Source organism: Myotis davidii, unplaced genomic scaffold (genome assembly GCF_000327345.1).
Source record: "Myotis davidii unplaced genomic scaffold, ASM32734v1 scaffold123, whole genome shotgun sequence".
Lineage (NCBI taxonomy): Eukaryota > Metazoa > Chordata > Mammalia > Chiroptera > Vespertilionidae > Myotis > Myotis davidii.
The window spans coordinates 1,473,318-1,496,488 of record NW_006295391.1 but is presented as its reverse complement, the minus strand read 5'-3'; the positions used below and the strand labels follow the sequence as shown (position 1 = coordinate 1,496,488).

The following is a 23,171-nucleotide window of genomic DNA, read 5'->3' as shown; positions in this document are numbered from 1 at the left end:
AGGTTCAATTTCCAGTCAAAGCATGTGGCCGGGTTGCCACCTCAATTCCCAGTAGGGGGATCAATGTTTCTATCTTTCCCTCTCCCTTCCTCTCTCTCTAAAATCAATAAAAAATATATCTGTGGCTCCACACTGTTGTCAGTCATTCATAGGACTGCTTCTTACATCTTGGGTGGGTGACACTTGTACTGAAATTAAGCTACCCTGTATCTGATTGCTACATTACTTCAAATTTTGCTTTAGTGAAGTAGCCCTTTTATCAGAAATCAAATACTGAAGGGTGATAAATCACTATTGAAATTGGTCAATAATTGCTCACAATAGGGTTTTTCACTATTAGTGTAATATTAAAATATTCTTTTATTTCCAGAAAGGGAGCAAATGGCAAACAATTGCATCAAAATTAATGTTATTGTTTGGTCTTTTTCATTAAAAGAGCAAAGTTTTAAAATCAGGTTTCTACTATATTTCATCCAATGTTGTGGCATCCATCTGGAAATGTATTGTTACCTATGGATATACTTGGGTAGTGTTCACTGAACAAATAATATAGTTTAATCTAAAGAAACGGAACATTTACAAGTAGCTCTTTATGTGTTCATCTGCTTAAGTTAAGTAAAACTGGGGAATACTTGCTTTAACCAATAAATTTGGCATGTGAAATGGGCAGATTAAAAATAGACACTAAGCCTGGCTGGTGTGGCTCAGTGGATGAGCGTCAGATGCCTATGAAGCAGGAAATCACAGTTCAATTCCCAGTCAGGGCACATGCTGGGGTTGCAGGCTCAGTTCCCAATGTGGGTGTGCAGGAGGCAGCAGACCAGCGATTCTCTCTTATCATTGATGTTTCTATCTCCCTCTCTCTTCCTCTCTGAAATCAATTAAAATATCTATATATTTTAAAAGAATAAACATTTTGACCAGTTTGAGTGAAATTTCATGAAATAACATTTTAATGCCCTATACATTCTTTTCTTTGTGTCTATTTGTAAGAATGCCAATACTTTATCAATAGGTATGGTATAAGAGAAACACTACTTGAAGAGATTACAATAATGACCTCTAAGAAAAGAAATGAGGTCAAACACGAAGGTTGAGATTGTGATTTGGGGTCAAAAGGGATAATAGCATGGGTCGATAAATAACTTAGACAAAAATGTCAGGGACCTAAGTATTGGTATGATAACCAAGGATACTCAGTGCATCTCAAGATAGATTTTTGTAGTCTAATTAAACGCCTTGTAAACTAAAATATGTTTTCATGACACTTGTAGTCCACTTGCGCATAATTATGTAATGTAGCCATTTGGGATTATGCCTTGGCATGAATGAAACTAAAAGCAAGGTCCTTCTGGTGTTTTTGGTTAAGTTCATTGGATAATACCTGTTTCCACAGAATATACTACTAAAATTGGGATGACAACAGAAGACTAGCATGGCCCTGTGTAAGCTTGATACACACATTCAAGAGATACTCCATATTTTTAAGCGAATGTTTTTATTTGATTCATTTACTAGCAGACTGTTTTCCTGATTCAAAGCAAATTGATGGAGTCCATTTACATTTCCTCCTCAGCCTGCCAGTATTGGCAGAATCCCCGCTGTAATCACTGCAGCACAGTCCAGATCTTGTCATTTCATTTTGAAAATGTTACCCTTGCCACAGCCAGTGACAGCAACGATATGTGAATATCTTCTTTGTTCATTGTTTGTGCATGGTAGTATGTAGTCATAGGCACAGACACATAGCTGCAGTTTTATGACACATGGCCTCGGGAAATAGGAAAATCTATTGAAGACCAGAGACTGTAATGGAGCTTTATGATTGGTCTTTGATTCGCTCTCCCAAATCAATTTGGCCTTCTGGCAGATAGCAAAGATATGTTAAGTCTGGGATGTTGAGTTGATCAAAAGTGAAAATAATACTCCAAAGCAAAGAGACCTATGAAATATATCTGGATGCAATTAAGTGAAAGTATTGTGTCTACTAGTAGCCCCAAAGTTGCTAGCTCCATCTTTGTTGGACTAGTCCAGTGGTCAGCAAACTGCAGCCCTTTGAGTGTGGCTCTTCCACAAAATACCACGTGCAGGCGCGCGTGTACAGTGCAATTGAAACTTCGTGGCCACACTCAAGGGGCCAAAGAGCCACATGTGGCTCACGAGCTGCAGTTTGCCGACCACTGGACTAGACTGAAAACTTACTGTTTTGGCGTTTTGGACTTTGTTTGTTCGTTTGTTTGCTTCTCTGTGGACACAAACTGCCTGTTCTGTGCAAGGAAATAGAGTGACAGTTTCTACTGAGGAACCTGTAGCTGACCCAAGTTGTACTTTGCTTATAATGGCGGTATAGAGTTGGTATGCAAGACTTAACCTTTTGCCATTGTCAAGAAAGACTATGTTTATCTGTGGGGTGCAGACAAGTTTTAACGTATATGGACCCTGGAGGGGTACCACCAGAAGGACTAGAATTTGACTAGAAGTCTCAATAATGACTAAATTGTTTTCATCCCATGACACAAGGAAATACGGTAACCATTCATTTTTGATGAAGAGAGAAAAAGGCAAAGGGAACAGTGTGAAGCAGCTGTTTTCCAAAAGTTCATGCACCCTCACCCATACAGGAAGACTTGAAAGAAGGTTATTGAAGTATTCAAAACCATGGAAAGGCTTATGAAGGCATTACTCTATACCAGAAAGAAACACAAGAGGAAAGGCCACTTGATAAACTTCAGGGAAAGACGTTCTCTTTCCCGATGGCTTATGGAAACATCTTGCCTTTTGCTTGCTTATTACAGGTCTTTAAAAGAATCAAGTCAAGTAAGCTGGAAGATACGTTGCTGGTATTACCTTTTTGTAGATGTTCTTAATTTCATTAAAATGTTGAATTTCTATATTCTAAAACTCTTCATGAATTTATCTAGCCAGACCCTAGATCATGTACTCTTTTGTCTCTTCTTTCTCTTTAGATAACAGCATCTGAGAAAAAACTATTTTATAACAGCATCTGGGAAATAACTATATAAATAAGCGAAGTCCAGGATGGTGTTAGCTTCATTAGGGCAAGAAAGAGTGAAGTTATTTTTGGCGAAGCCTCCAGACTTTTGAAAGAAAAAGAGAGGAGAGTTAGTTCTAATACTGACTTTAAGCTGAAAAGTAGAGTCCTTTCATACTTTTTTCTTAAGTGAATCCATCAATCAAGAAAGGAACAATGTGTGGTTGGCGTCATTTGTGTAATTCCAAGTAATAAATGGATTTTTTTCCTGAAGTATGTGGGACATGGGTCTCATTTGTCAAGGGGAATTACATAGGACTTTGTGCCCCAATTTTTGGTTATCATCAGTAATAAGTTTGGTTCTAAACTTTTACTTGTAAAGGATTGAGCTTTCATTTCTCTTTATCTTCCTTTGGAGCTAACATTTTTGCTTAGCAGGAAGTTGGAGTAGTATTTCCAGACCCTCTTCATATTTTTCATTTCCTTCATAGTAGGCTATTTTGCTTGCTGGGCTGGTATTTTCATTGATCTCATTGGTTAAATTTTCATGGAGGCAGTCAGGTGCATAAATAGGCTTCTGTTTTCATTGTCTTGTTTCTCTGTTTATATAAAAGATACTACTTTGTAATTATTTTATAAGGAAAGTATCTTTTTCTCATTAAAATTCATAGTGTATCTAATAGCTAATATTATTTATTAATCTGCACCTTCTTACTGGGTCTTACGTTTGTTTGCCACTTTTGATTCTGCTACTTATACTGGATTCTTTTAACCCACCTTAATAAAGTCCTGTTCACATTTATTGATAATTAAAAGTCTGCATTGGTATGGACATTACTGGCTTAGACCTTAATTGTTTGTCATTATTTTTAAAAATCCATTAGCACAGACTCTTTCTAAACCCATCCATGGACCTGATATTAGGGGACCCTTGTCTTAACTAATTCATTAAATCTCTGAAATGTATTTTCATAGCATCTTTCATCACACTATGAATTTAATAGTGAGAATGAATTGCATCTCCTACTAAAGGATTTGAATTTTCTACGTATTGGTCATGAAAACTATTTTCTACCCTGAGGTTTTTAAGGTCTCTCTTAATTACTAAAAAGGATGAGTTAAAGCTGTTTTCTCATGGTTAGCTTGTAAAGGTCAGTGAAGGACAGCACTTTGAAAGAAATAGATAATACTCATCCTTCAGAGCTAGTGTATATTACAGCTGTCCCTTTGGACTCATTCCAACAACAGCTCAGTGACTCTTGGAGGAAGAGAATTTTTAGAGGCTTTAACTGGGGCTCAGGAAAATTATACTGAAAGACACTTGCTTCCATGCATATCTACTGTAGTGTAAAAATCATGCTTCTTATCCCTCAGATGCAGTTATTCTCTCAATGCTTTTGATTATCTTTTACAAGGTATCTTCATCCACTCTTTCTTGCTATTACTATTGCTTCTTTGTTCAGACCCTTGCTACCTTTTCCCTGAGATAATTTCAACAATTTAGTTTTCCTACTTATTCCCCTATACTCCAGGACTACGATGACTGACTCAGAAAAAGACCTCTCTTGGAAAAGTTCACAATCTAGCAGGAAGTCAAATATGGATGTAGATAATTTTAATAAGAATGTATTAAGGTATAATTATATAAATACATGTAAGAGGCTGGGTAACATTTTTTAAAGGGAGTACTTAACACTGGAAATATTTAAAGTAACTTTTAAGGAAAGTAGTCTGACCATAGAATTATCAATCCAGATTTTAATCATTTTATTTCTGTAGCAAGTGTGGAGGCAAGTTTTGTTTTCTTATTCTAAATCAAACTAAACTAAGGTTTTATTTGGTAATTAAAACAAAACAAAACAGGAAATCTTATTTTCTAGTTAATGAACAAATAGATACAACTGAGTTAGCCACAACACTACATGTTAATGTTTTCCTGTTGACCTGTCTGAGAATGAGGGTGGACATATCTTGTCAACATACATCTAAATATACATATTTATAAATGTATCTGTTAAATCAGATGTAAGTATTTGTAAACCTTTGGTCATTCAATAAACATTTATGTAGCTTCTGTATTTATAGACCATAGCTATCCAGAAAATACAAGCTGCTTCTTTTAGCAAATTGTGGCTGTTTGAGATGATTAAGCTGCCAATGGAGTCAATATAGATATCCCCTAAATTTGCAAGTGTACACTTCAATATAGCTTTCTTATATTTAGTGATTTTTATGATGAACATATAATATTGATATTTAAATACAAATAACTGTTTGAAACATACTGCACTTCTGAAATTAAAACCAGAATTTAAAATATCTGAAATATACGTTATGTATATTTTTAATTACATTTTTGGGGGTAACATTAATTAATAAGATTATATAAGTTTCAAGTGTGCAGTTCTATATATTGTACATATATTCTATATATTATGTATACTGGTGTACTAGAGGCCGTGCACTGGTGGGGTCCCTCAGCCTGGCCTGCGCCCTCTTGTAATCCAGGACCCTTTGGAGGATGTCAGAGAGCCAGTTTCGGCCTGATCCCCACAGGCCAGGCCGAGGGACTCCACCGGTGCACGAATCCGTGCGTTGGGCCTCTAGTATGCATATAAGATCTTTGGTTAATCTCTTCTTGCCTTCCCTCCTTCCCTCTGAGATTCATCAGTCTGTTCCATGGTTCCATGCCTGTGGTTTCCACTCCTGTGTTGAGTGTCTGCCCCCTGGTGGTCACTACACATCATAGCAACGGTCAGACAGTCGCTTAGGCTTTAATATATATAGATTGCACTGTGTGCTCACCACCCAAAGTCTAGTCTCCTTGTGTCACCATATATTTGACCACCTTTACCCTCTTCAATCACTTTATGTATATTTTAAAGTAATCGGGTCAGTCCAGCCAGTGTGGCTCAGTGATTGAGCATTGACCCATGAACCAGAAGGTCATAGTTCGATTCTCAGTCAGGGTTCATGCCCAGGTTGCAGGCTTGTTCCCCAGAAAGGGGCATGCAGGAGACAGCAGATCAATGATTTCTTCTCATCATTGATGTTTCAATCTCTCTTTCCCCCTCCCTTCTTCTCTGAAAAAGTAAGGAAAAGTCTCTGCAGTGTAAGGCTGCATTTATAGAAACCATAGTGACCTGGTGCATGCATTCATGCACATTGAAAGGAAATTAATTAGAAGAAATATTTTAATATCGCTATTCGCCCTTTCTCTATAATAGAAGTGTCAACCAAATTCACGATCAACAATGACAGATCAAAACACAAGCGTGCAATTGGCACCAGCGAGAACTTTACATGTATCATGCATGTGTGAGTCAACAGCCTTTTATCGTATACAATAGGCCCGGTGCACAAAATTTGTGCATGGGGGGTGGGGGGTGTACCTCAGCCCAGCCTGCACTCTCTCCAGTCTGGAACCCCTCTGGGGATGTCCGACTGCCAGTTTAGGCAGTCCGACATTCCTCTCACAACCCGGGACTGCTGGCTCCTAGCTGCTCACCTCCCTGCCTGATTGCCCCTAACTGCTTCTGCCTGTCAGCCTGATCACTCTCTAACTGCTCCCCTGCTGGCCTGATTGATGCCTAACTGTTCCCCTGCTGGCCTGATCGTCCCCAACTGCCCTCCCCTGCCAACCTGATCACCCCCAATTGCCCTCCCCTGCCAGCCTGATCATCCCAAAGTGCCTTCCCCTGCTGCAAATCGCCTCCTTCGCTGGGACCTGCCTCCTCCGCAGGAGGCAGCGGAGACGCAGGGACAGGCCTCCTCCATGTGGCGCAGAGCTGCAGGATCCCCAGGCCTCACCGCGCGGAGCGGCCACCGGGCCCCACCTCCGCTGTGCACAACTGCCCTCCTCTGCAGAGGGCAGTTGGGGGGGCTGGGATCATGCAAGTGCATGACGCCACCTTGGGTTTTATTATATGGGATAATAAAAGCCTAGTATGCTAAGTGTCCGACTGTTCGTTCGAGCAGTCTGACCACCAGGGGACAGACACTCCAACTGGTTGGTTAGCTTGCTATTGGGGTCTGGCCAATTGGGACTGGGGAAGACAGGCCAGACATGCCCTGGAGCCCTCCCGCGGTTCCTCCCCTGCCAGCCAACCTCCCGCAGTCCCTCCCTGGTGGGCCAGCCCCAATCAGGACTGGGCGAGATGGCCCCAATCGGCCCCAATCAGGACTGGGTAAGATGGGCCAGACATACCCTGGAGCCCTTCCGCAGTTCCTCCCCGGCCTTGATCGTGCACCAGTAGGCTCCCTCAGCCTGGCCTGAGCTCTCTCGCAATCCAGGACCCCTCAGGAGATGTTGGAGAGCCGCTTTTGGCCCAATCCCCACAGGCCAGGCTGAAGGACCCCACTGGTGCATGAATCCATGCACCAGGCCAGTAGTCCTATCTAATAAAGAGGTAATATGCAAATTGACCATCACTCCAACATACAACATGGCCGCCCCATGTAGACACAAGATGGCCAGCAGGGGGAGGGCAGTTGTGGGTGATCAGGCCAGCAGGGGAGGGCATTTGGGAGGGACCAGGCCTGCAGGAGAGGGCAGTTGGGGGCGACCAGGCCTGCAGGGGAGGGAAGTTGGGGGGAACCAGGCCTGCAGGGGAGGGCAGTGGGGGGGGACCAGGCCGGCAGGGGAGGGCAGTTAGGTGTCAATCAGGCTGGCAGGGGAATGGGTAGGGGGTGATCAGCCTGGCAGGCAGAAGTGGTTAGGGGCAATCAGGCAAGCAGGCAGGCCAGGTGAGCAATTGGGAGCCAGCAGTCTTGGATTGTGAGAGGGATGTTCGAATGCCCATTTTAGGCTTGATTCCACCGGGATCGGGCCTAAATGGGCAGTCAGATATTCCTCAAGGGGTCCCAGATTGGAGAGGGTGCAGGCTTGGCTGAGGGAACCCCCCACCCTGCACAAATTTCGTGTACTGGGCCTCTAGTCTCCTAATAAGACGCTGGCATACTGAAAGGGATAATCAGATCTTTTGGAAGGAGAGTTCAAATTTCAAAACTTTTCTCTGACTAGGTAGAACAAAGGGTAAAATATTTAACTGCAGTAGTATTTGACTGTATTCTGCACAATGAGAAAACCTGAAGTCATTTTCAAGGTCCACCATTCTTTTCAGTCGGGTCAAGTTTCTAAACTTCCTAAATCTCCATTTTCTGGCTAATGAAAAGAAAATAGGATTCCATCAAGTCTCCTATCTACCTACTCCAGGACTTCTGAGAGGATCAAATGAGATGAGGCATAAGAAAATGCTTCACAGACATTTGGTTAAAGTGTGAAATGTTTGCACCTAGCTATAAAGTAAGTCATGTTCCTGGGCTGAAGAAACTGTAAGGAGGCTAGTCATCACTAGGGAGAGGAAGCCTGGCGTTGCTACGTGACATCATTACCTGGTGCCCACAGCTGCCATTTCCGGGCTGGGCTGGGCTGTGGGCCGCGGTTTGCACCGTGGCATCTCAGCAGTGTCAGCTGCTATTTGGTGGGCTGTCACTCCGGGGTGGTGGCAGGGCCTGTGTCCCATTTGAGGGAAGCTGAGTGTTGCTTTGTGGGCACTAGGTCTGAGGTGCCAGTGTGTGTCATGGCAGGTTCTGCGTTGAAGATCTTCCCCCAGCGGTCAGTGCACATCATAGCAACCGGTCGGACACTTACCACATTAACCTTTTATATATATAGATCAGGGGTCCTCAAACTTTTTAAACAGAGGGCCAGTTCACTGTCCCTCAGACCGTTGGAGGGCCGGACTATAGTTTAAAAAAAACTATGAACAAATTCCTATGCACACTGCACATATCTAATTTTGAAGTAAAAAAAAACAAAATGGGACCAAATACAATATTTGTATTTGCATGTGGCCCGCGGGCCGTAGTTTGAGGACCCCTGATATAGATAATCTACAGTCAAGTAATAGTTTTTTGTACTCTTTGCCTTGGTGACATTGACTCTAGAGTATTGTATTAGATTTTTGTTGCTGCATTTTGAGATGAATTTAAGCAAAAGAACACATCTAATGAAGACAAAGAAGATGGTGATAAACTGTCTCACTTTCATTATAGCTAAGGGAATTGGGGGTAAAGAGACCTAGGGAAAATTCTTATCGCTGTCAAGTATGTGAAAAGATAGAGAAGGCAGACAGAACTGATTAAATGAAGTTTAGGAATAGCAATCTTTAGGAATAACTTTAGGAAAAATGTTTATATCAAGTAATGAGCTCCCAACAGTGGAAAATATCCAATTGACTTCTGAGAAACTTTCTATTTCAAGATTTTAATTTCATTGGCTAACATTAATGTTTTGTTTGTTTGTTTTCCCCCTAAAAGACTTAGTTTGCAAGTGTAGGCTTGCAAAGGTAAGGTTGGGGATAACTTATTAGCTGTTGTGCATTTGGAAATTCTCCCATTTATATCAGGTAATTCTAATATAATAAAGTTTTTCAGAAGTCAGCAGACTTTTTTTTTTATAATGGGTTGTAGTAAATATTTTAGACTTTGCAGGCTGCATGGGCTCTATAGCACCTGCGGAACTCTGTTGTTATAGTGCAAAAGCATCATTGACAATATATAACACAGTTTATTGGCTGTGTCCCAATTACATTTTATTTTCAAAAGCAGGTAATAACCTGGATTTGCACTGTGGGCCATAGTTTGATAGCCCTTGCTTTAAATGAAATCTGGAAATACCATTCTAAGTTAAGAAAGACTAAGTTAATAAAACAAATTGTCAAAATGTCTTTGTCTTACTGGACTAAAAGAATGCACATCAAATGTTCAAAATTTAAATTGCCCAATGCATTAAAAGTCAAATGACAGTGGAGAGTCTGAGACAATTTTATGCTGTTTATTTCTGCTCTTTTTTGGACTTAAAGGTATCTTTACTCTTGCTGAGCAAAACCATCTACTCCACTTGGACTGCTAATGCACACCCAGCCCAAGAAATAAATGCAGCTTCAGGCCTCATAAGAACCAAGAGACTTTCAGTGCCTCCTGCCCAAACAGTAATTTTAATGTCAGAATAAGGAAGTAAACAAAAATATCTGATCAGCAAAGTATCCGTTACGCATTTTGTGCTCCTAAGCGCGTGCTGGAGCGGTTCTCATATCATCATGTGGTCTGCGGCCTTTTGTTTATAGACTGTTACAAAATGGTGGTCAAGTGTTGATGCTGTCTAGAAATGAATAATAGAAAAGGAGGCTACATCATCAGGCCGGCTAGCCACAGCTGAGGACTACCATGGGACAACCATTAGCTGCTATAAAACAAAGGATAGGAGCAATTTTAAAAATACCATCTCCAATCTGGGTTTGTTGGTTTTAGGGCCAAAAATACCCTCAGACCCTTTGATAATACTGAAGAACTTTGCTATATTGTCTTTTAGTATAGGACAGTAATTAGTTTTATAATGAGGACTCTTCAAGAAAAGGGTAAATGGTGACTTATATATACTCTTTTAAGAAAATAGGATTAGTCCTGGCCAGTTTGCCCAGTGGTTATAGCATTAGACCAAAGGGTTGCAGCTTCAATCCCCGCCCCGGTCAGAACGTGTGCAGGAAGCAGCCAATATCTCTCTCTAGAGGCAACCAGTCAATGTGTCTCTCTCATATCATTGTTTCTCTCTCTGTGTCTCTCCCCCTCTTCCACTCTCTCTAAAAAAATCAGTAGAAAAAATATCCTCAGGTAGGGATATAAAAAAAGAAAATAGAATTGCCCCACTGAAATAACTTATCAATAGATGTATAAAAATTTAGGATAAGCAAAACCAATTTATTTCCTAAGAGTTCTGAATAGTTGTGATTTGTCAGCATATGAACATTTAGCCCTGGCATTCTGAACTCAAAAGCCCCATAGAGTGTTCCTTGACTCTTAAAGTGTTTTATTTTTAGCAGATACATTTTTGTGACCTCAAACCCCCAAAATGCAAATTTGTATATTAAATTTAATTTTCAAATAAGTTATTTTTCTTTGTAAATAGATTATGCGCTCGAATTTGGATAATTCAGCTTTTTCTATTAACATTTAATTTTCTATAATGTAAAGGCCCTTTTACTGAAAATATTATATGCTCTGACTTATTAACTTTAAGGATTTTGCTCCAAATTCAGAGAATTGAGAAGATATTTTTATACCTTGGCTTAACTTATTTGATTATATCCTATAGGTGAAAAGCAAAGTTTTAAAGAAATCTGAATTTTAAAATCATAAAAGTTTCATGTCATATTTTTGTTCAGAATACTTTTCAGGGACTCGCTTTTACTTAGGATGAACTATGTAATATTCAAACTTCTTAAGGTGGACTCTTGTATCCCCTGCCTACCTCTCACCCCACCTTCCCTGTCACATACCTTCCCTATTACCATGCACTCAGACTCAAGCAATAAAAAACATCTTGTATTGCTGGTAACAGGCTACATTCTTTCATGATCTGTGACTTTGCACACATACTCTTGTGGCAATCTAAAACACCCTCCTCTAGATATCCCATGCTCTAGCCACCCCTTCTCTGCAAACTCTCTACTAATCTATAATATTCTTCTTAAATTTTACCTCTGATGCCTTCCCTAACCTCCTCAGGCAATTGGAGATTTCTTGTGACTTTTTCCAAGTTTATGTTCTGTCTCATAACAATTTCCCGTTGTTAAGGTTGTTCTGTGTTTTGTCTTCCCCAATAAACTGTGAGTCCTTCAACAACCGAAGGGAAAGCATCTTATCTACCTTTGTTTTCATAGCATATTTAGCCAGGAGCCTAGCACAGATATTTCTCCAAAAACATGGGGTTGGCGGGGATGGAAAGCAAGGATTCCTCACACCTAAGCTGTAGATAGCTGTACCATTTAAATAGGAATATTAGGAGTCCAGGGAACTAGAAGCAGCTGCAAAGTACCAGCATCTGAGCCACTCACTACTATTCTAAACTTGTCTGTGAACCTTGCATTGCCAGTGCTCTTCAAGTCTCAGCTTTTGAAGTTGGTACAGCTTTATGAAGCTCCTTATTTATTTGCCTCCCTCAGTAAAAGAATCCAGACCCCTTTTTCCCATCCCTATCTGGTATCAGTCCTGGATAATTCATAATAGCTTGAAAAGATAATATAGGAATGCTTTACAGGTTTGTTAATAGTAATATTTAACACATTTATGGGTTGCTTACTGGGCAAATATCTTTGCTTACATGTTTTTCATATATCACCTTGTCTAATACAACAGTCTAAAGTATACACTGTATTTTTCCATGTATAAGATGCCCCCCACTTTTCCAACCCAAAATTAAGAAATCAATATTTTAAACATAAAACAGAACACACTTTTATTTAGTCGTTATCACATGTAATGTTTATATACCAGTACTGTGATATTGTGCAGCATATCACTTTATTCAGCCTCTGTTGCATCACTGCTCTCTTCTTCATCACTATTTGTTCCAGTCATATCAAGTTTTTCAACTTTTATTATATCACTGCTGTCTTCTGAGTCACTGTCTATATATGTGAGGTCATTCTCATAAACTGATGGCATTTTCTGAGCTAACTTTGTCCATGTTCTCATGGCCAAACCCTTCTCTTCTCATGAAAGTGAAGCACCATTTTGCCTTTCCTGTAAAAGCAACAGTGTTCATTTCATTGCAAATATTCTTGCCTGACATTGAATAAGCTTGGTTGACACATATAAGCCACTCTGGCACTGCTCCATAACCCAAGTCTTAAGCCTCTGCTCCAAGTTTGCCCATTTTGCTGGTTTTCCTCTTAAGACCTTCTTCTTTTTTAGCACATCAATAACAATAAGGCTTGTGATTGGAGGAAGCCTGTTTGACAAAGTATGGGCAGTTACGCACCTTCACGGCTCCCTCCTCTGCTGACTTCCGTGTATAAGACGCTCCTCAATTTTCAGTCTAACAATTTTAGAAAAAAATAGCATCTTGTACACGGAAAAATATGGTACCATCATCCCAATTTAACAAATGGGGGTCGGGGGGCAGAATGAAGTTCAGCGAGATGAATTAAACTTTCTCAAGGCCACACAACTAATTAAGGCAGCCAGAATTTGAATCCAGTGTAACTTTAGAGCCCATTCTCTTACTCACCACCAATGAGTATTACCTGGCCATAACTGAAGCCCAAATAACAGCATGTACTTTGAAATCACCTAGACATAAGTTCAAAAATCCATATCTGGTGGTGAATAACTTCACTTCTCTGATCTTTGGTTTCCCTATATGTAAAAATAGCAATACATATCTTAAAAAGGGTTATTGCCTTCCTAAGTGCATTATATTTCTACACTTCTGTTCATGTGAGCTCTGAGATAATGGTTTGTGCAGAGTAAGGCTTGGCATAAGAAGACAGATAAGCATCCTCTCTCTTCTGTATAACATGACCATAATATCACCCAGTGCCTGCCCTCCAGGATCTCCAAGTGTTTTATGGCTATGATCATATTTATTCTCTTATGAGAAGAGTGTATTTTGAGTATTTCATAGTTGTTAATTGCCCATAAATATACTATATTATAATAAAGATTAGAATCAACGATCTGTCTACTATAATAGACTTCTCTTTTGCTACTTCTTAAGTAACATATGAAACTCTGGAGGTTGTTATTTACTCTATAAAATAATTGCCCCCAGGATTTCATAACATAGACCTGTTAGTGCCATTCAACAAAGAAAACTATAAACACAGCTGCTGTTTTGGTGTCGTTCGTGGTTTTGTTTTGTTTTTATTTGAACTTTTTGTGCAGGCAGGTCATCATTTAAAAGTAGTCATTTGGCATTATCCCTTGCATTCTTTAAATTTCTTGTATGTTTTAAAAATCTTAGCCTAAATCACTTCTAAAATTATACACACAGATCCATCTGGTTTTTTACTAGTCAGTGAATTTTCTTTGAAAAATGTAAGAAACAGGAGAACTATATTTTAAATCCTATAACTTTAGTGGGTCTCTTAAATTTGAAGAAAACTATGTTAAATATTAAAAAATAATTGTATATTATTGATTGTCTTCCAATTTTTATATTTCCAGAGGCAGGGTAAGGCTTGAAATTTCTTCTATTTCTGCTCACCTCTTTATTATGTTAAAACTTTGACGCATACCATAAACATTTGTTTGTAACTAAGAACTAGTACAGTAGAAATGGCTGCCCAAAGTAGGCCTGTTGCTCTCTCTAGCCACACTGAGGTGAAAGGTGCATTGTCGGGAGCAAACCTAGATGCAGGGAGACCACTTAGGCCTTTGCAGTGGTCCAGACAAGAAATAGTAGTGGCCTGACCCAAGGCACTGAAAGTGATAGGGAAGGAGTATAGACAGATCAGGAGATAGAATTAACGGAATTTGTTGATGGCTTAGATGTTGATAGGTATGACATAGAGGAGTCAGAGATAGATTTCTGGATTAGATGCAACAGGTTCCTCACCTCTTACTGTCTTTGCTTAATACCTACGTATCCTTAAAAAATCAGTTTATATGTTACCTCCTGTGAAAGCCTCCACCCCAATTCCCATTGAGTCAAGTGACAACTGTGAGCTTTTATAGCATCAGGCATTCTCCATGAGAACATGTTTTTCTTTTTTTTTTTTTTTTTTTTTTTTCCATTTATAATTTTTCTTTTTTTTTTTTTCTCTGCTGTGCATACTGAGAACATGTTTTTCTGTTTCATATCTGTGAATTTAATTACCCCACACCCAACATACACATAATCTTCCCACTCTTGACTTTGTCTTGTGAGGGGAAGGGTCATGTGTCTTGCTCATCGTTACATTCCCAGCACCTAACATGGTTCTGGGGACAGCACCAATACATATTTACTGAATAAACCAAGTGTCATTTATAGCTATTGTCCCCAGTGCCTGTAGTAATCAAATATAGTAAATTATCTGGACCTTTGATTCATTTCTCCAGCTTTCATTTCTTTTTTATTTTCCTAATGTCTCTCACTTTGTCTTTTTTATACCTTCACAGTTTAGCTCGCTGAGTAAAATTTAAAAATAAACACAAACAACAAGAAATAAACTTGTGCTTTCTGGTTTTGACAGTATCTTCCAAAAGATCCCCTCAAGATTATTGACATCTAAAAAATTAGGGCTTCAAATCATAATGATAATTAATATTTTTAAAAATATTACAAGTGTTTGCCCTAGCTGGTTTGGCTTTGTGGATAGTGTCAGCCTGTGGTTCGATTCCAGTCAAGGGCACATGCGAAATAAATAAATAAATAGATAAATAAATAAATATTACAAGTGCTTAACAAGAGTAGAACATTGTACTGACAAAGAGAGTCAATGGATCTCCTTTATGTGTAGATCATTTCAATCAGAGGTATTAGGACTAGGTTATTTGATGAAGTGGATGGATCATTGTCAATTGGTCACATCTCAAGGAAAATGCATTGATGGCACTTTATATTAGAGTGACCATATACCTAATATACTTTAAAAACATAATGGTCCAAGATATCACATAGAAAATAATCAGTACACAAGAGGGAATTACAAAGATTGATTTAAGAAAGAAGAAAAGCCCTAAAGGATTTGGCTCATTGGATAGAGCGTCGGCCTGCGGACTCAAGGGTCCCAGGTTCGATTCTAGTCAAGGGCATTTACCTTGGCTGCGGGCACATCTCCAGTAGGGGGCGTGCAGGAGGCAGCTGATCAATGTTTCTCGCTCATCGATGTTTCTAATTCTCTATCCCTCTCCCTTCCTCTCTGTTAAAAATCAATAAAATATATTTTTTTAAAAAAGAATGCCAAAGATTCTTAAGAAAGAAGAAAAGATTAAGCTATATAATTTCTCATTACCACAGGGTGGAGGTTGGGGAGAAAAAGTAAAAGGTTTTACTTCTCTAAGCCTTTGCTTTACTCATCTTTAGAATGAGAGCAGTTGGCTCATGATAAAGGATCCTTTTTAGCCCAGATTCTGCTTAATAAAATAGAAGAGAATGGTAGCGGTGATAGGTGATGGAAATTTTGGGTTCAATTACAACTTAATTCAGTCTTCCCATTGTCTCATTTCTGTCTTGATAAGACCTGATTGTTAAAAACTCACTCATATAAAATGTTTTTTATTAAATGAATTTACTAAATAAAATGCAATACAAGTGATTTTTTTCAAATTTCTGCTTTGCAATCGATTCTTTCAGCCTAATTTGGAGCAACAGTCTCCATCAAAATATTTAAGATAAATTATTATTACTTATCCTAATTAATTCAAACTATGGAAAATGAGTTTTTACACTTAATAATGCCATAAATCTATTCTTCTATAGTTGTTTCTCTTTTAACATATGTTTTCCTTCTTTGGTTTAGATTTCTGCTTTGGGACATCTAATTCCTTAAAGTAGTTTTATATGTAAAACTTATAAAGGATCAGAACAATGCCTCCAAGACCATCATCAGGTGAACTGTGGGGCATCCACTTGATGCCCCCAAGAATCCTAGTAGAATGTTTACTACCAAATGGAATGATAGTGACTTTAGAATGCCTCCGTGAGGCTACATTAGTAACTATAAAGCATGAACTATTTAAAGAAGCAAGAAAGTACCCTCTCCATCAACTTCTTCAAGATGAATCTTCTTACATTTTCGTAAGTGTTACCCAAGAAGCAGAAAGGGAAGAATTTTTTGATGAAACAAGACGGCTTTGTGATCTTCGGCTCTTTCAACCCTTTTTAAAAGTAATTGAGCCAGTAGGCAACCGTGAAGAAAAGATCCTCAATCGAGAAATTGGTATGAGAAAATTTTTGACTAAATGTCATTGTCATCCTATTCTAAATGCAAATAACTGTGCAACTTTATTTTCTCCTCACTGAAATATCTCTGTTTGAACCAGTTAATTACCTTTGTAATCTTAAATAGATTTTTAAATAAGAATCATTCCAAATCTAAAGTATTTTTTTACTATTGGATTAAGAAACTATTTTTAACACCTTGGTATTTTTTTATAAAGTTTTCTTTAAGAAGTATGATTTGTATGGTTGACTTAGATTTGTTGTAGCCCAGTTTTGTTTTATTATTCTCTAAAAAATAATTGATATGGATAATGTTTGCTGCCTTTGCTCCAAGTTGCTAAATATAATGTTTATTAAAAATATTTGAGTCCTTGTCAATTCTTACTGTATGTGTCCATCAAAAACTTTTTAAACCCAGAGCAACTTCTTTATTCTATTGTGAACTTCGAAATCTATCAAGTTTTCTATTTATAAAAAACATGTTTATACTGTGTATTTAATAGAATATTATCTTCTTTCTATAACTTTTTAAGGCTTTGCTATCGGCATGCCAGTGTGTGAATTTGACATGGTTAAAGATCCAGAAGTACAGGACTTCCGAAGAAATATTCTGAATGTTTGTAAAGAAGCTGTGGATCTTAGGGATCTTAATTCACCTCACAGTAGAGCAATGTATGTTTATCCTCCAAATGTAGAATCTTCACCAGAATTGCCAAAACACATATATAATAAATTAGATAAAGGTAAGAAAATTTGCAGTCTACCATAATTGGTTACTATAGTGAAAACTTCTATCATGTCTCTATTTTTAAAGTATTTTTTATCTCAATTAGATGATAAGCTTCTTGAAGTCAGATACTGCTTATACTGACAAGATATAGTTGAGTGCCAAGTATACAACTTGTGTACAAATACATATTTAGTAGTTGAATGAATTGTGTGCATATGGTGCTGAACCTTTGATGAATTGTTTATTCAGAATAAAACTAAAGAACTTTGAGTTTGACATTCCTTGCTGTAGAATTATAGCTGATTATCATTTCATATGTAAAAACAAGTATAAATAGACACACATTTTATGAAATTTTAGGAAAACTACATCGTCTTGATATATATCATATATTCAAAAAATTCTTAATGTTAGATATACTAAATCTGATCATAATGAGATTGACTTTTGACATTTTAATATATTGATTTCTAGATTTAAATAAACAAGAAAAAATATAAACTATGTATTTTTTTGAAATGAAAATATATTAGATAAATATCTGTATTTTTCAAGATAACAAAGTGAAGTTTGTTTATTTTTGTTTTTAATCCTCACCTGTGAAACATGCTTATTGATTTTAGAGAGAGGAGAGGGGGGTTGGGGGGGGACATCTGACAGCTGCCTCCGGTACACGCCCTGACCGGGATGGAACCTGCAATCTCGGTATGTGCCCTGACCGGGAATTGAACCCCAACTTTTTGGTGTATGGGACAGCGTTCCAACTAACTGAGCCACACTGGCCAGGGCCAAAGTGAAGTTTTTAATTTGAAGTTATAGAATAGGTTAACTCGCACACACTAATAAATATAAAGTTCTGTTAGTAAAATAAGTTAAATCTTATTACTATTCTACCCATATTATTCAAAGTAGTTTAATGAAATATAACATAACATTTTATTTATTTGAAATTCTTTTCTACTCTAGCATACTTTTTAAAATGGTACAAACACTCTTTTATTTTTACCCAATCTTTATGAAAAATTTCCAAAATGTAAGATAATTGGAAAAAATTGTACTGTGAATACCAAGCCCATTCTGACAGTTTTAATCTTTCTAGTTTATCATCTTTTTTTTAATCCCCTGGCTTAATTGATCTTAAAAGAAAACAAATTAAGAAAATGCATCTTATTTTCCCTCCTCCCCATCTTTTCTCTCATTCCGATTTATCATCTTTCTTTAAGTCTCCATGATTCTTTCCCATAGTTACCAAAAACTCTTCCACTTCTGAACCTTTTGTATACCATCATGAGTCACTCTTCACAGAGGTTGTATCCATGAAGTATGCCATGCAGTTTAAAATGGAATTATATTGGTCTCAAATACTTGTGACCCATCAGTCAGTTTTGCATGCTTGCCATAAAACATGAGATTTGGACATAGCCTGGCAGCCCTATTAGATCTGAAGATTTACCTGCATTTAATTAGTTAGATTATAAGTCATTAATGATTATGGTTAGAAGAATGGTAGTGCATGCTTTTTGAAATTTGTCTCTTGAAAAATGAAGTATATATGGTGATTACATCTAATAATGTCTTCCTCTTATAGGGCAAATAATAGTGGTGATTTGGGTAATAGTTTCTCCAAATAATGACAAGCAGAAGTATACTCTGAAAATCAACCATGATTATGTGCCAGAACAAGTAATTGCTGAAGCAATCAGGAAAAAAACTCGAAGTATGTTGCTATCATCTGAACAACTAAAACTTTGTGTTCTAGAATATCAGGGCAAATATATTTTAAAAGTGTGTGGATGTGATGAATACTTCCTAGAAAAATATCCTCTGAGTCAGTATAAGGTGAGTAACAAGTTTCAAAAATATTAATTTTAAATTTAAAAAGTAATCACATTGGGGACTATTGTCTGCATTTTTAGAACATTTTGAGAAATTAATATTATTAAGTAATATTCACTAGTTTATTTTATGCAATAATTATTTAATTAGAGAGATTGATGATGAATTTAATTTGAAAAAACATGCTATTTCTTTAAATTTTATGTAATAGTATTTGGGGATCTGACTATGTATGTGGATAAGCTGATTAATGGTTTTGCAATTGTAACAATAGTTATATCATTATTCAGATACAAACATTTGATTTGGTGACTGTTTAATTGTGCTATAAGGTAAGTACAATGTTTCAGGTATTCTGCATGCAAAAAAATGCATCATATGCTTTTCTAGACAGTTCCAGTTCTATAGTGGAAATACTTTTTTTTTAATATATTTTATTAATTTTTTACAGAGAGGAAGAGAGAGAGACAGAGAGTTAGAAACATCGATGAGAGAGAAACATCGACCAGCTGCCTCCTGCACATCTCCTACTGGGGATGTGCCCGCAGCCCAGGTACATGCCCTTGACCGGAATCGAACCTGGGACCTTTCAGTCCGCAGGCCGACGCTCTATCCATTGAGCCAAACCGGTTTCGGCTATAGTGGAAATACTTTTATTAGCCAATAAGAATTTTAAATACCATGAAACTTGCATAGAAGGCTTTTCATATGCCTTTATTAAAAAAATATATTTTATTGATTTTTTACAGAGAGGGGTAGAAAGTTAGAAACATCAATGAGAGAGAAACACCTATCAGCTGCCTCCTGCACACCCCCTACTGGGGATGTGCCTACAACCAAGGTACATGCCCTTGACCGGAATCGAACCTGGGACCCTTGAGTCCACAGGCCGACGCTCTGTCCACTGAACCAAACCGGTTAAGGCTGCCTTTTTTTTTTAAAAGGGTTTATTGTATTCATTTGAATATGCAAGAAAGCAATTACATAAATGTCCCCTTGTCAAAAAAAGACAAACATAAAAACATTGTCAGTTACACTAACCCCAAAATATGGCGTATTTTATCTCCTTCCAAGCAATGGCACTAGCAGTAATTAAACATTTCAAAAAAATCTATTACTTACTGTGAAGATATACTATTAATATTACCCTACTCTCTATTCTGTTTACTGAATAAATACATATAAGAAGCAACTATACTTGTACCAAGTGTATGCTAAGTACTGATTTATAATACCAAGCAAGACATTGTTCTGGTCTTCAGGTTGCTTACAGTCTAATGGATTTATGGGTAAGAAAAAAGGCTATTATAATATGTACATAGTAGCATTTTTTTTAGCAAATTGGAAGTAGCATGTCTTTTTTTAAAATATATTTTTTATTGATTTCAGAGAGGAAAGGAGAGAGAGAAACATCAATGATGAGAGAGAATCACTGATTGGCTGCCTCCTGCACGCCCCCTACTGGGGATTGAGCCTGCAACCCAGGCATGTGTCCTTGACTGGAATTGAACCTGGGACCCTTTGGTCCACAGGCTGACGCTGTATCCACTGAGCCAAACCAGCTAGGGCAGTAGCATTTCTATTTGAAATTTCTATCCTAACTACAAACAATGTGTTTTAATATATTTTTAAATACGTCCTATATTTTTATCAGTCTCCTCTTATTTTTGTTTTGTTTTACTTTTTAGCAAAACAAATGTTTCTCAAGGAATTTTGCAACAAAAGAGCAAGGGGGCAGTAACCCTTGGATTGGACATCAATATGACTTAATATATAGAATGATAGAAGCTTACTAAATGATGTTGCTTTTCCTTTAACAAGTGCAGTGTTTTCATAATGAGTATCCTCTGATCCTTGTTTGTAATTTTTTTTTTCTTACAGTTAAGGGTAGAACTAAAGTGTCAAAAACGGACCTCTTTTTTTTTTCTTTTATACAGTTTATATTCCAATAGGGGCTTGGTTGATCTTGTGCTATAACCTAACTCCCAGATATATATTTTAAATGTTAAATGAAGCAACTGCTAAGAAATGTGGTCTAAAATGTTTGATTTCATTATCACCTTTGCAGATTAGTATGTAAATTCTCTCATAATACTCTTACATGGTGCTTTTAAAGTGAAAAACCTTATTTAAAAAACGGCTTCTCCCCATCTCCCTTAATCTTTTACAGTATATAAGAAGCTGTATAATGCTTGGGAGGATGCCCAATTTGATGTTGATGGCTAAGGAAAGTCTTTACTCGCAACTGCCAATGGACTGTTTTACAATGCCATCTTATTCCAGACGCATCTCCACAGCTACACCATATATGAATGGAGAAACCTCTACAAAATCCCTTTGGGGTATAAATAGTGCACTCAGAATAAAAATTCTTTGTGCAACCTATGTAAATGTAAATATTCGAGACATTGACAAGGTAAAGTCGCGTTGTTGCTTATTATTTTTATATAAATTACTAGAGACCCGGTGCACGAAATTTGTGCATGGGTGTGTGTGTGTGTGTGTGTGTGTGTGTGTGTGTGTGTGTGTGTGTCCGTGTCCCTCAGCTAGCCTTCACTCTCTCCAATCTGGGGCATCCCTCTCACAATACAAGACTGCTGTCTCCCAACCGCTTGCCTGCCTGCCTGCCTGATTGCCCCTAACCGCTTCTGCCTGCCAGCCTGATCACCCCCTAACCATTCCCCTGCCAGCCTGATCAAAACCTAACTGCTCCCCTGCAGACCCGATTGCCCCTAACTGCCCTCTTCTGCCGGCCTGGTCGCCCCTAACTGCCCTTCCCTGCAGGCCTCGTTGCCCCCAACTGCCCTCCCCTGCAGGCCCAGTCACCCACAACTGCCCTCCCCTGCTTCCCTGATAGCCCCAACTGCCCTCCCCTGCAGGCCTGGTCCCTCCCAACTGCCTTCCCCTGCTGGCCATCTTCTGGTGGCCATCTTTGACCACATAGGGGCAGCCATCTTGTGTGTTGGAGTGATGGTCAATTTGCATATTACCTCTTTATTATATAGGATTTTATATACACTTTTTTATTGAACTAATGAGCTATTGAGCTGCAATATGTTTTCAGGTGGCTAGCAAACCACCCATCTACCTCTGTCTGCTATTACACAGCTTATGGTCCTTCGTCTGTCATTCTAATATCCCTAATTCTAATATCCTAATGGTTCTAATGTTCACAATTCTAAGCTCTTAAAACCAAAAGTTTTACAGAATATATTTGGCATCAAAACCTGGCCCAACTTGAACCAAGGTTTTTTTGTATCTTTATTTATACCACTACTATAAATATTCATGTGTTTTGTTGCAGAAATATTAATATACTAGGGGCCCGGTGCATGAAATTCATGCACTGGGTGGAGGGGGGAGTGTCCCTCAGCCCAGCCTGCCCCCTCTCACATACTGGGAGCCCTCAGGTGTTGACCCACATCACCCTCCAATTGCAGGATTGGCCCCTTGCCCAGGCCTGACGCCTCTATCAGGCCTGACGCCTCTGATAGATAAGGGGACCCTCATTTCCCCCCATCACTGGTTCTGCCCTCAGCCCAGGCCTGATGCCTCTGGCCCAGGCGTCAGGCCTGGGCAGGGGATCCCCAGACCCCTCCGATTGCTGGCTCTGCCCCTGGCCCAGGCCTGATGTCTCTGGCCCAGGATTCAGGCCTGGGCAGGGGACCTCCCTCTCCCCCATCACCGGCTCCACCCTTGCCCAGGCCTGATGCCTCAGCCAGAGGCGTAGACCCTCATCACCTTCCGATCGCCTGATCGGCCCCTTGCCCAGGCCTGACGCCTCCGCCAGAGGTGTCAGGCTTGGACAGGGGACCCCCATCTCACCCCATCACTGGCTCTGACCCCCGCCCAGGCCTGATGCCTCTGGCCCAGGAATCATGCCTGGGCAGGGGACCCCCATC

At 38.7% G+C, this 23,171-nt stretch overlaps 1 protein-coding gene across 1 annotated transcript in view; it reads left to right on the top strand.

Annotated features, from left to right (window-relative positions):
* Positions 1–16,252: 16,252 nt before the first annotated feature.
* PIK3CA (phosphatidylinositol-4,5-bisphosphate 3-kinase catalytic subunit alpha) overlaps positions 16,253–23,171 on the top strand; it is a 35,231-nt gene continuing 28,312 nt past the window's right edge. The window contains exons 1-4 of the mRNA XM_006770026.2: positions 16,253–16,701; positions 17,237–17,446; positions 19,022–19,272; positions 21,440–21,685. Coding sequence (XP_006770089.1) covers positions 16,350–16,701; positions 17,237–17,446; positions 19,022–19,272; positions 21,440–21,685 — 1,059 coding nt within the window. The 5' untranslated portion in view covers positions 16,253–16,349. The remainder of the gene's footprint in view (positions 16,702–17,236; positions 17,447–19,021; positions 19,273–21,439; positions 21,686–23,171) is intronic.